At 36.3% G+C, this 13,819-nt stretch overlaps 1 protein-coding gene across 1 annotated transcript in view; it reads left to right on the top strand.

Moving 5' to 3' along the window:
* The window catches only part of CPNE8 (copine 8), a 266,575-nt gene that overhangs the window by 204,263 nt on the left and 48,493 nt on the right, over positions 1-13,819 (top strand). Inside the window, exon 14 of the mRNA XM_047787960.1 lies at positions 13,257-13,303. Coding sequence (XP_047643916.1) covers positions 13,257-13,303 — 47 coding nt within the window. The remainder of the gene's footprint in view (positions 1-13,256; positions 13,304-13,819) is intronic.

Below are 13,819 nucleotides of genomic sequence, written 5' to 3'. Positions count from 1 at the left end.
CTCTTTTTCTCATGAGTAACATTCACATTGATAATTTTCTCTTTTTCTAAAGATAATGTTCATTTACTTTGTCATACTTTAAACTTTCAGTCTTTGTATAATGAGTATTTGCCATCTCATTGCTGGTGGTCAAAATAGTTTAATTTACATAGCCCAAGGGAAAGTGATGCTTCAGCATGCAGAATATCTAAGAATTTTACTATTAGGTGTTTGTGAAGATTTTAACTTTATTTAACTGTGAGTTGTGGGGATTGATTTGGATTTTTACTTCATAGAATTCTAGATGCACTCTAATTATAAGAAATGAGAGGAGTTCTCTTGTGGCACAGCGGGTTAAGGATCCAGCATTGTCAGTGCAGCAGCACAGGTCACTGCTGTGGCTTAGGTTTAGTCCCTGAGCTGAGAACGTCCACATGTCACAGGCGAGGCCAAAAAAAACAAATAGAAATAGAGTTTTGTGTTTTCATCTTTCTTAAAAATCTCTATTGATATGAAAATAATAAATCCCAGCAATTTGAAATGGAGAACATGAAGACCAATGTGAAAATATAATTACAGGCATTATAAATATTTCAGTAAATATATTTTTAAAAAATCAATAGGAAATATATAAAGAGGACCTTCTTAATCTGACCTTGCCTTTTGCCCTATGATCACATCGAAGAAGCCCAATAAAATAAACTAACACTTTGGGTTGCAATCAACTAAGCAACCCAAAGTAGTATTTTGGAGGTCATAACTATTTGAAGATTTGTGGAGTTATCAGGTTTAGTTTTTTTAAGAGATGTCCTATCATATTTTCAAATAAAAATATTTCTAAAGTGATTGTAACCATGCGTTAAATTCAGCTCTGCTTTTATAATAAATCGTAGTAACTACTCACTTTTAACTTAAAATACCAAGATCTCAGCATTTGTTACTCATATTTGTGGATTGTTTTGTTGCTCACTTGGGTCAGCATCATTATTGCTAATTTGGGTGGCGTCAATTCAGGAACCTACTCAGCAAATTCTAGTCTCTAGGAGAAACTATTACTGAGTTTTGCTTATGCTGAACCATAATTCACAGGTAAAACTAAAGTTTTCAAAAAAAGTGAAATATTATCACGTAATACATGAATGGGAGCAATTAAATCGACACTGGCTAGCTGTGGGCTATCTAAAATAAAGTGGGTTTTCCCGCATGCATTTTTTTCTCTACGTTAATTGTCTAAAGTATTTTCTTTCCACTGGACAACATATGGGAGCATGAGAATAGACAAGGGGCAAAACAGGTGACTGATGTGGAGTATGTAAGACTAACAGGCTGTGATTAGAAGGAAATTCTTGAATTGCACTTTAATCTCTCGTGTTTCATCTCATAAAAGATTATTGCATAGAAAATTATGAAGATATTATTTGTTTTCTCATGAACCCAAGCAAAAATTATGCAGTTAAGAATGAACACATTTAAATATTAAACAAAATTGTTTTCATATTATTTTAACATTTTCCCCTTCAAAAGAATTCTTTATAGATAGAATTCTCAGTATTGGATGTTCTTTTTTTTTTTTTTTGTCTTTTTGCTATTTCTTGGGCCGCTCCCACGGCATATGGAGGTTCCCAGGCTAGGGGTCCAATCGGAGCTGTAGCCACCGGCCTACACCAGAGCCACAGCAACGCGGGATCCGAGCCACGTCTGCAACGTACACCACAGCTCATGGCAACGCCGGATCGTTAACCCACTGAGCAAGGGCAGGGACCGAACCCGCAACCTCATGGTTCCTAGTCGGATTCGTTAACCACTGCGCCACGATGGGAACTCCAGTATTGGATATCCTAATTGCTTTAGTCATTATTTATGTAGATATTCACCTGAAAATATAACCTTGATTGTTTAAAAAGGCATGCTTTTTTTTGTTGCTGTTGTTTTGTTTTTGTCTTTTTGCCATTTTTGGGGCCACTCCCACGGCATAGGGAGGTTCCCAGCCTAGGGGAACCTCCCTATGCCGGATGGTTAACCCACTGAGCAGGGCCAGGGATCAAACCCGAAACTTCATGATTCCTAGTCGGATTCGTTAACCACTGAGCCACGACGGGAACTCCAAGAAAGCATGTTGTTAGCTTGTTCCTTTACGTTCATTGTCTCAATTCCTATCATACTGTGTTTAGCTGCAGTAGACAGGTTTATGGATTGAGGTACACAGTGAGCAGGTGAGACAGATGCCTTTGCTATCAGCCAAGGTCCAATTTTTATGCAAATATTCTGTGAAATAAAAATCTAATTTTTAGGCCTTCTTTTTTTCTTTTCTTTCTTTCTTTTTATTTACTTATTTGCTAAACAACACCATGCTTTTCCTGGAGCATGAGATGTATTTTATGACTTGAAGTCTTAAAGAGTTTTATTTTCTAAATATATTTAATATCCACAAAGGATGTCTCACTGTGGATAAAAAAAAAATAGATGGCCTCTTCTGGATTGTTGACTGGGATTTTTTTTTTTTTTTTTTTTTGGTCTTTTTGCCTTTTCTAGGGCTGCTCCCACGGCATATGGAGGATCCCAGGCTAGGGGTCTAATCGGAGCTGTAGCCGCCAGACTACACCACAGACAAAACAACGCAGGATCCGAGCCGCCATCTGTAAACTACACCACAGCTCAGGGCAACACCAGACGCTTAACCCACTGAGCAAGGCCAGGGATCGAACCCACAACCTCATGGTTCCTAGTCGGATTCATTAACCACTGAGCCACGACGGGAACTCCGGGATTATTATTTTTAATCATACCGTGTACATTTTCCCAGTGGTTCTTTTATTTCTCTTTACTTATTAAGAAAGAATTTTAATGTTAAAAGTCAGGTATAATAGGCAACCAAAGATGTTTATCCAGTAATCCTTAATGTCTGACATTAAATATCCCAGTTATCATTGGTAAGGCCAATGTCAGATTCATTTAAAATCAGAGACTGTTGTAAAATCTAAATACTCCTTTAGGGTAGCATCATAATTTTTATAATTATCTTTGTGAAATGGGTTTACTAACCTTTACAGATTTGGAAAATGCCTGTTTCTGTATTCCCAGCGGCGCACACTGAGGGCAGAAGGGCAGAATCATAAATTTCGGTTTGGTTTTGTCTGCCTTTCAGTCCTGTGTCCCTAAGGTCTTCCTGAAACTCTTCACTCTACCACTACCATGACCAGGTCATGAAATACCTATAAAGTTTTTCACATTTATTTTGTGGGCAGATGAGTGGGGAAAATAGGTCTCAGCTTCTTGTGCACACCGAGTACCCTTAAGCAATCAGAATGCCACGTTAATCTGGAACTGTAGTCTCTACACTTTTGTTAGAAGATAGAGTGTATTTGAAACTTGCAGGCCTACAAACTGTCATTTTCTTCCTCTGAAGAAAGCCCCAAATCTTATCTACCTGGTCCCAGTAAGCCTCTGAAGTCCCTACCACTTATATGCAGTGGTTGCTAGTTTCCCCGGGTGTCATTTCAGTTGTTCATGTGTATGACTTGTCTCCTCAAAGAGACTGGCAATCTAAAAATATTTTATAGAGCTGAACGTAAAGTAACCGCTGAATAAATATAGATTAATTAGAAAGCCATTTTAATCCTGACTTTCCACACTTTTTCCCAAATCTCTTAGCATAATGAAACATTGTAAACAAATAGGAATTTTAAGCAAAGAGTGTGACAATTTAGTTAACTGGCTTACAAACCCCCATGTCTGTCTATGCCAGGTGTTATCATTTTGTGACCTTTCTCTTTCCATGCCTCATTCTACAATCACCAAACAAAACAGACCAGGCTTTCTGGGATAAGTAAAAATGATTTTGCGTTACCTCTGCCAGCAATTATCTCAACCCTGTATCTGGGTTTTAGTGAGTTGGAGGAAAGGCAAGATCAAGATTAAAAGCATGAACTGCTTATTTTCCTCTCATCTTAACATAAAGGGAATATGAGAGGAGATAATAGAGGAGGCCCTAAAGGGGGTAAGTACCGGAAAAGAATCAAAATAAGACGTAAATGTTTGGCCAAAATCAGGTTGGTTGCAAAGAAGTGGCTGCTGATAATTAAGGCAGTGCATAACAGTGGCCAAGAATGTGGGTTCTGATGTTAACTGCCTAGTTCAAATCCTAGATCTGTCTCCTGCTAGCATACCCTGTTTCCATTTCTATGAAATAGAAATAAAAGTAATAATGCTATCTCACAGAGTGACTGTGTGGGTTAAATGGCATATATACCCTATATAAATGCTAGGGTGTTTATTAATAAATCATTAATAAATCATTTTTCTGAATAATCTGAATTTGTTTAAGGTTCTAGTATGTCTTTTCTCATTTGATCATCATCGTATTGTTGTGGTAAATGTCCTAATAATCAGGGACATGGAAAGGAAAAGACATAATCAAATTTATCAAGTCAATAAAAATCCTTTTTGGAGGACAATGCCAGATTGTTCCTTTCATTCTAGTCAATTTCAGCCCAAACTCTTGGCACTTATTCTAAAATTTGTATGAAATTATAGATAAAAGAATTACATTCCATTCCAAGTAAAAAGTCTTAGAAGAAAAATAGAAGCTTCCTACCTATTATATAGGCTAAAGGCTCATTGTAAATGCTCAAAGTGGGCTTTTTAATATACTTATTTTAAAGATGAAATGAACATCAGTAAGTGCCATTGTTAACAAGCCTCATAAATTTTTTTCTTTAAAAATACTTGAAACAAGTGCAATGACGGTGCATCATTTTTGCCTTAGTTTTATAAAATAGGTGGCATTATATTGGATATGTTGCCTCAGGGAGCACATCTTGCCAGAACATGCAGCAATGTAAGTTTTTTTCCTAATCCAGTTTCTCATTTGATAATGCAATATTCATGTCTAGGATTTTATATAATGCTATTTGTTGTGGCACCCAAGCGTTTTGCATTCATCAAAAAATGTGTGGAGAGCCAAACCCTGCAGTGCTGAATGGGGATAAATCTAATAAAAATAAAGCCATTCTGCCTTACTTAAATGAATTCACATAAAACATTATCATATCTAAAGTAAGCTCATCTAAGATATGATTGTAAAAATAAACTTTTGGAAGTGTTAAGACTCATAAACACTATTTTGTTAATGCTTGATTCTAATTTTTAAAATTAGAGATATAATTTTAAATAAATTATAAAATATAATTTATTTTATAATTTTATAAATAATTATTTAAATATAAATAATATAAATTTTAAATATTGTAAATAATTATTTAAATATTATAAATAATATTTATACATTTTAAATATGAAACACATGCTGGAGAATTCTGGAGATGCTCAGATATATATAGCTTATAAGATTGTGATTTAATTGCCAGCTTATGTCATTTTTCAGATGATTTTTTTCACAGCTATACATTTCAAACTCAAAGGAATTACATGTATGTTTTATCATCAGAACCAGTGCTAATTTAGCCAAAATATTGACCATCTATTTTGTACTAGGCACCTTCTTAGTTATGTTTCATGACCAGAGTGTGCACTTTTAGGCACACTATGTCTAAAATAGTTTCTTTCTTTTGGGTGGTTGAAAGCTTGGGGGCCAGGAGAAGGAGAAAGAGTAAAGCAAATAAGAGTGGCTTGTGGTAGGGTGGAAAGTTTATTGCTGACATTGCTTAGAACTGCTAGTATATGGTGATGCTAAACTGCAGACTGTGTATTAGTAAATTACATTATTGTTTTTAAGTTATCTGTAGACAATGTACCTCCTACTGCTTATGTATTTGGGAGTTCACGCCCCACCCTTAATATACCACTTACCAACACTATGGAAAGAATTAATGAAAAAAGAATAATATAAAGAGAGAACTATCTCTTCTGACCCAAAAGAGGAAAGGATTAATACAAATATGGAGAAGATGACATGGATTGCTCAAGAGATTTGCCCTCTCACATGCAGAATATTTATTATGTGCAGGAACTTCAGGATTTTATGTCTAATAACAGAGACTTCAAAGTAGCTATTACCTATTTATCATATGAGAAAATTGGGATTCAGAGACAAGGTGATTTTGCCAATGAGCCACAACTAGCTAGAAAGGTGTAGTTCTGGTATTCAAACTCCAATCTATAATTTAAAAATTCATAGTTTTCCTGTGAGGTATATTTGCCTTTTCAGTACCTAACTCATTTAAAATATGATTCTACTGGATAGTGCTTCTCTTTTTGGTTAGGGGTTCATATCTTTATTTGTTTATTTGTTTTGTTTATTTTCATTATGTCACTTATGAGATATTTTCTAAACTAATGATTTGCAAAAAGGTTGGCCGTCTTGCATACCTTCCTTGATAAGGAGTTCTTTTTTTTTTTTTTTCTTGATAGGCAAGAAATAGATTTATTAAGATAGGATGCTTGTGAGAGATGCAAGCAGGCAGGCAAGGAGGCTCTGCCCCAAGAATTAGGTGGGCTACAGTTTTATCATCCAAGGGGAGTGGGGATGGGAAAAGACCGCCTCTTCCTCTTGCTTCCTGTAGTACCTTCTTGGTATCATGGTGCTTATTCAAATCAGCAGGACAGTGGTCCTTAAACTCCTACCCTTGGCCTGAAGCTGAATGTAAGCCTCACCCCGTCCCCCAACCAGTGACCCTGAGGCATATCTCTGTGCTCTCACTAGTCAAGAAGGCCTACCTTGTTCTGATGGGCCTCTTAAGCAGTTATTAAGCAGTTATTAACTTACAGTGATCTCCCAAAGTTCCCTAGGGTTCCCTCTCTATCTATGGTCCCTTACTGGGGTTTCTACAACTACCTGTGTAACTATCCTATTACATCCCTATCCCTATAGGGAAATTAGCCTACCTCCTTGCAAAGTTATATTTTATTTTGTTTCTTTTTATTTTTATTTTTTAAATTTATTATAGTTGATTTACAGAGTTCTGTCAATTTCTGCTACACAGCAAAGTGACCCAGACATACATACACACACACATTCTTTTTCTCACATTATCATCCATCATGTTCCATCACAAGTGATTGGGTAGAGATCCCTCTGCTATTCAGCAAGATCTCATTGCTTATCCACTCTAAATCCGATAGTTTGCATCTACTAACCCCAAACTCCCAGGCCATTCTCCTCCCACCCCCTCCCCCTTGGCAACCACAAGTCTGTTTTCCATGTCCATGAGTTTGTTTCTTTTCTGTAGATAGGTTCATTTGTGCCATATATTAGATTCCAGATATAAGTGATACCATATGGGATTTGTCTTTCTCTTTCTGACTTACTTCACTTAGTATGAAAGCCCCTAATTCCATCCATGTTGCTGCAAGTGGCATTATTTTGTTCTTTTTTCTGGCTGACTGGTGTTCCATTATGTATAAGTACCACATCTTCCTAATCCATTCATCTGTCTGTGGACGTTGAGGTTGTTTCCATGTCTTGGCTACTGTAAGTGGTGCTGCAGTAAACATAGGGTGCGTGTATCTTTTCCAAGGAAAGTTTTTTTCTGGATATATGCCCAGGAGTGGGATCGTTGGATCATACGGTAATTCTATATTTAGTTCTCTGAGATACCTCCATGCTGTTTTCCACAGAGGTAGCACCAATTTACATTCTCCCCAACAGTGTAGAAGGGTTCCCTTTTCTCTATACCCTCTCCAGCATTTGTTATTTGTAGACTTATTAATGATAGCCATACTGACCTGTGTGAGGTGGTACCTCATTGTAGTTTTGATTTGCATTTCTCTAATAATTAGCGATATTGAGCATTTTTTCATGTGCCTGTTGGCCATTCGTATTTCTTCTTTGGAGAAATATCTATTCAGGTCTTCTGCCCATTTTTCAACTGGGTTATTTGTTTTGTTGTTGTTGAGGTGTATGAGTCATTCATTTATTTTGAAAGTCAAGCCCTTGATGGTAACATCAGTTGCAACTATTTTCTCTTGTTCCATAGGTTCTTTTTTTTTTTTTTTTTTATGGTTTCCTTTGCTGTGCAAAAACTTGTAAGTTTGATTAGGGCCCCTTGGTTTGTTTTTGTTTTTATTGCTGTTGCCTTGGGAGACTGACCTAAGAAAACGTTTGTGATGTTGATGTCAGAGAATGTTTTGCCTATGTTCTCTTCTGGGAGTTTGATGGTATCTTGTTTTATATTTAAGTCTTTAAGCCATTTTGAGTTGATGTTTGTGCATGGTGTGAGAGTGTGTTCTAGTTTCATTGATTTGCACGCAGCTGTCCAGGTTTCCCAGCAACACTTGCTGAAAAGACTTTCTTTTTCCCATTTTATTTTTTTGCCTCCTTTGTCGAAGATTAACTGACTATAGGTGTCTGGGTTTATTTCTGGGTTCCCTATTCTGTTCCATTGGTCTGTATGTCTGTTTCGGAACCAGTAATACACTGTCTTGATTCTATAGCTTTGTAGTACTGCCTGAAGTCTGGGAGAGTCAAGCCTTCTGCTTGGTTTTTGTTCCTCAGGATTGCTTTGGCAGTTCTTGTCTTTTATGTTTCCATATGAATTTTTGGATTGTTTTTTCTAGTTCTGTGAAAATATCATGGGTGATTTGATAGGGACTGCATTTCAATACTATGTTGAATAACAGTGGTGACAGTGGGCATCCTTGTCTTGTTTGAGATTTTAGTGGGAAGGCTTTCAGCTTTTCTGCATTGAGTGTTATAATGGCTGAGTCCTCCTCCTCTCACCTTCCCCAACAACGGCACTTTGCTTCTCCTGCAGGCCCAGGCCTCCTCTCAGGTTCCCTCTGGTGTGACACTCTGCTCCCCAACCCATGGTGCACCACTCCCTAGTCCCTCAGGTTTCTCCACAGAGCCAGCCCTATCCTCTCCCTGGAAGTGACCTCCAGAGCCTGAGTCTCAGCGCCCAGCCTCCACCGCAGTGTCTCTGGCTCTCGTGTCCCAGGAGGTGGTATCAATGGTTTGTGCTGCTCTCTTTCTGCTTTCCCTCCTCAGTCCAGCTGCTATGGTTTTCTCCAAGGATCTGAGGTCCGTCCAGCTTGGCTGATCTTCCCATCGTTTAGGTGGCTTCCCAGGGTACAGGTCCCTTTCCTCTTTCACAGCTCCCTCTTAGGAGTGCTGGCCCCATCTTGATTCCTTCTTTTTTCTCTTCTTTCTCATTTTTGCCTTTTGTTCTACCCAGTTATTTGAAGGTTTTCTTGCCCTTATTGAAGGTTTATGGTCTTTAGCCAGCATTCCGTAGATGTTCTGTGTGAATTATTCTACATGTAGATTTTTTTGTCAAGGATAAATAACCCCATCAAAAAAAATATATAACCCTGTCAGCAATTGATGGGTGTAGGAGTCAAGACTTTTGAAGATGCAGCAAAATTTAGAGTGAGACAGCTGTCTGTTTTATCACTCAGGTAGTTGAACTGTTTTATGAAAGAGGGAAAATGGTTCAATGAAAAAGTTCAATGTTTAGTCTGTGGTGCTCTAGGACCAAGAAGGATTAGTCTGGATTATAGTGCCTGAGGAATTGAACCATAGTCTCAGGGCAGGTTCCAGAACACAGGTGTGAACCAAGGTTCATTTTAGTATATCAAGGCAGAAGCATAGTCTTGGTACCACTGTGGCAAGAATGAGAAGAACATCTGAATTGGGTGGGCATCTCAACTTCATTTATGAATTCTAGAATCCAATAGCTAGTGGATCTGAATTTGCCTTTGTCAAAATTAATTTAAACAGGAGTGGAAAAAGTTTATCTTTCATATTTAATAATTTTCAATTTCTTCAACTGAACAGAATTTGAAATTGGGAAGAAAGTAAAGCAATACTCTGTGCATCCCCATCACAATTGTTAGTTCTTAATTATTGTTTTCTATGGATCTTTGCTGTGCTAGTTAAAATTTCTACCTTGATATCTGGTTTATCTGTCATTCATAACTTTTGAAAAGGTGTAGAATGAAATAAGGACATTTTCCAATAATATGTTTTAGCAGTACTGGGACATACGCATTGGGGATTTTCATGAGATGTTACTACTAACTCATGAACTTGGGCAGGCATGCCTTTTTGATACTCCAGATTATAGTACTTCTATCTGGTTTCTTGAAATCCTGCTTTTTCTTGTCTGCTTCTAAAACATAATATGGGAGGTAAAATAGCACTTCCTGAGCAAAATGTTTCAAGGATTTATATTTGATAGTTTTATGAATATGCTGTCAGGAAACATATGAATTCAGTTTTTTAAATTTTTACTTTGACTCATTTTTTTTCTCTAACATTAGCTTCAGTGTTAAAGGTAAAGTAAGTAAATGTAAAAAATTAAATGTAACAAAATTACTAATGAAGATTTGTTTTACTTTCATGACATTATTTATCAAAGTCTTCAGAAAGCTGTCTTAGCCTAAAGTTATAGTATTGCTAGCAACTTTCTTTAAAACATTTATTAGTAGGAGCCCCCACTGTGGCTAAGCAGATTAAGGGCATAGTTTCTGTGAGGATGCGGGTTCAATCCCTGGCCTCACTCAGTAGGTTAAGGATTCAGTGTTGTTTCAAGCTGCGGCATAGGTCACAGGTGCAGCTCAGATCTGGTGTTGCGTGGCTATGATGTAGGCTGGCAGCTGCAGCTGCAGCTCCAATTGGACTCCTCACCGGGAACTTGCAAATGCCACGGTGGAGGCCCTAAAAAGAAAAAAATATATATTTATTAGGTAATATTTTCAAAATACAGATAGTATGTGGCACTTGGTATAGTAAATATACATTATAATATGAATGGTAACTTTAAGGAATTGTGGGAATGAACAAGCTGTTATCCACAGTAAATGCATACTTGTGTTTTAGGTAGACTATTGATTATGAATTCCATGATAAACAGCTATGCTATTTTGTCATTGTTTTTAATAGTAGAAAGCTAGAATTGTAAGATTTAGGAGTTCAAGGATAGTATTTGGTTTCTCTTTATCAATTCACACAGTGCTTGAACATCAGAAGCTGTTCAATAAATAATTGTTGAATTGTAATTTTTTTAAATGGAAAAGTCCAAAAGGTGTGATAAGAGGTTAAGGGACCTTCACAGCCATGACATGGTTTATGTAATGAGCTACTATATTTCCCTTCTAATTTGAATACTGCTGATTCAAAAGAGTAAAGGAGTAAGATTCTTTCTGACATGCAGAAGAGGCAAGGAAGTAATCAAAATCTTGAAATCAATCAACCACCAAAGGTGCATCCAGAATTGTTTTACTTGTTGAAATTCTCTATGGCATCATGATTACAAAATGGTCTTAGTTATCATTTAGTGCTAAATACACTTTTGATACCGTCTTGGAGTGTCTTAAGCTTCATCGGTACACTTGGTACACCCTGGCTCCCTCCCTCCTCTCTGCTTCTTCCCTCCTTTCTTTTCCCTTTCTTTCTTTCTCTTTCTTCTTTCCTTCTTACTAAATTTTTAAATTTCTTTAAATTTCTCTTTGCTTTCTTTTTACATTTTTTGTTGTACCTAATCTACTTGGTTTTATAATTTAGTATGTAAGCTATGTACATAAGCTATGTAAAATCACATTGTATATGTATATGTATGTTTCATAGAGAGGAAGAGGTGGATTTAGTATTTCATGTAGTTTTTCTGTCAGTCCTTGCTTTATTGTTGCATGTCAAGCATCTGTCCTCTGAGTTTGGAAACTTGGCTGCTGCCAGCTAGTGGGTTGCTGAAAATTCAAACCCAGTTTTTTCAGCCTCAAAAGTTAAACCCTTTCTAATACACCATGCTATCCCCTTTATTACTGTCGCTTTCTCTGTAGCAGCAGAATGACAAAGCAGTGTGCTGATGGGGACTGTTCAGTTCCTCAGGGGGATTTATTATCTCAAAATATTCTCCCAAATTATCTCAATATATTCACCGATTCTTTTTCTACAAGTTTTATGTGTTAAAAGTGTTATGCTCCAAATTAGCCTATATTCTTAGCCTATAAACCTAATTTCTACTCTGAGGGAAAAAAAAAATACCATATAGCTCTAAAGAGAATCTTACTCGTTTTTATTAATGTAAAACACAGAAGATTGTTAATTCCTTAGGAAAAAAAAAAAGTAAATTTACTTCAACTACTGAATAGTATGAAGGACTTTTCAGACAGAATTTTTAGGCAGGAAAGGAAATATTATCCTTTATATTTGTAGTTACAGGGGCGCCTGCACCATCGTGCTTACTCTCATCATCCACATCCTCATCACGACCACTGCCGTTTCAACACCAGCTCAAACTTTGAAGTGTTAAATCAATTGTATGGGGTGTCAAAACTACAATCAAAAATAACCTACTCCTCATGTTTTCCAATGATTTACTTTTTAAATTAAAAAATTATTTTGTTGGTAATTCCCTGATGGCCCATCCGTTGGGAATTCAAAGTGGTCACTGCTGCAGCTCGGGGTCCATCCCTGGCCCAGGAACATCCGCATGCCCTGAGCAGAGCCTAAATAAATAAATTATTTTTTAAAAATTATAGATGCAATAGCAGGTTATCCCGGTAGTGATATCATTGCCACTTATTTGTGGTTTTATACCTTCTTTGGTGAGAAATAAGTGAAATTTACAAAGAAAGGGCCAGAGGTCTATCTAAAAGAGTGAATTGTTAATGCGAATGCCACCTCCTTGGCTTCTATCAGAAAAAAAGAAAGGAAAAATATTAACGCAGTAAAATAATTCTGGGTAACTACCATGTGCTGAAAGTTTTAAGTATATATAACCAATTTCATCTGCATAAATATTTATCTATGACCTATACATACACACACACTTGCACGGGAGTGCTGTGAGCGCTGAGGTATCAGGTATCAGTACCTAAAATATTTCAGTTCTGAAGAAAGCAAGATAAAATCCTGTGTTTGCAGGGTTGTTGGAAAGAATTAGTTTAAGGAACAATATTATGGGACATAATTTTAGCTATGCCATACTTTTAAGGGCATAATGATTTCACAGACTATAAAATAGTTTTGAAATCAAATTAATAATAAATGTTGACATTGAAGGCTGGCAAGTAATTATTTTCAGTTTGAATTCTTCATTGTGAGCCCTTCACTTAGTCATTGTGCTCTCAACTAAGAACTGTTTTCATTCCTGATGCATTATTTTGTATTTTACAGTTGTATGATTTTGAAGGTATTTTGCCAAGTTCTCAGCTTGAAACACTGCCTATCCAGTACAGTGCAATGTGTGGCATAACATAATTGCTAGTACTAACATGTAAGAAAGTGAATGATGTTAAAAATATAACACAAATGGAAATCAAACTCCTTTTCACAAGGCTATTTAATTATTAATGATTCTTATTTACTTATGTTTTAGAACGCAAATCAATTTCACAGTGGCCATTGATTTTACAGCATCAAATGGTGAGTATTATGACTCTCCTGTAATAAAAATTATCAGCAATTACATGAAAAAATACATTTATTTTCATGAGATTTAGATAATTTCTTTCTACATATACATAAATTGAAGTGTTTCATATAAAATTCAGGTAATTTTTCTTTTTCTAATATGATGGCATAATTCAGGTATACAAAAGACTATAAGAAATACAACAAAAGTGCATATTAGTCCATTCAAATTGATTAAATATTCGAATATTTTCACTTTTACATATTTTTAAAAAGAAAATTTTTAGATCTTGTTAAGCTCATTGTATACCCTGCCCCATTTCTTCTACCCTGTCTTCTTCTCCATGCATAACTATAATTCTGAAGTGTTTCTAATTATACTCCTCATTTTTATAGTACTTTTCTGTTTATTAATTTGCATAAATGTAATTCAAGTACATGTACCTTATGCAGCTGGCTTTACTTTTCGGCAGGTTTTTGTTTTTTTTTTTTTTTGCTATCTCTAGGGCCGCTTCCACAGCATATGGA

The sequence above is a fragment of the Phacochoerus africanus genome, chromosome 7 (assembly GCF_016906955.1).
Source record: "Phacochoerus africanus isolate WHEZ1 chromosome 7, ROS_Pafr_v1, whole genome shotgun sequence".
NCBI lineage: Eukaryota > Metazoa > Chordata > Mammalia > Artiodactyla > Suidae > Phacochoerus > Phacochoerus africanus.
Note: the sequence above shows the minus strand (reverse complement) of the source record. Positions and strands in the feature narration are given on the sequence as shown.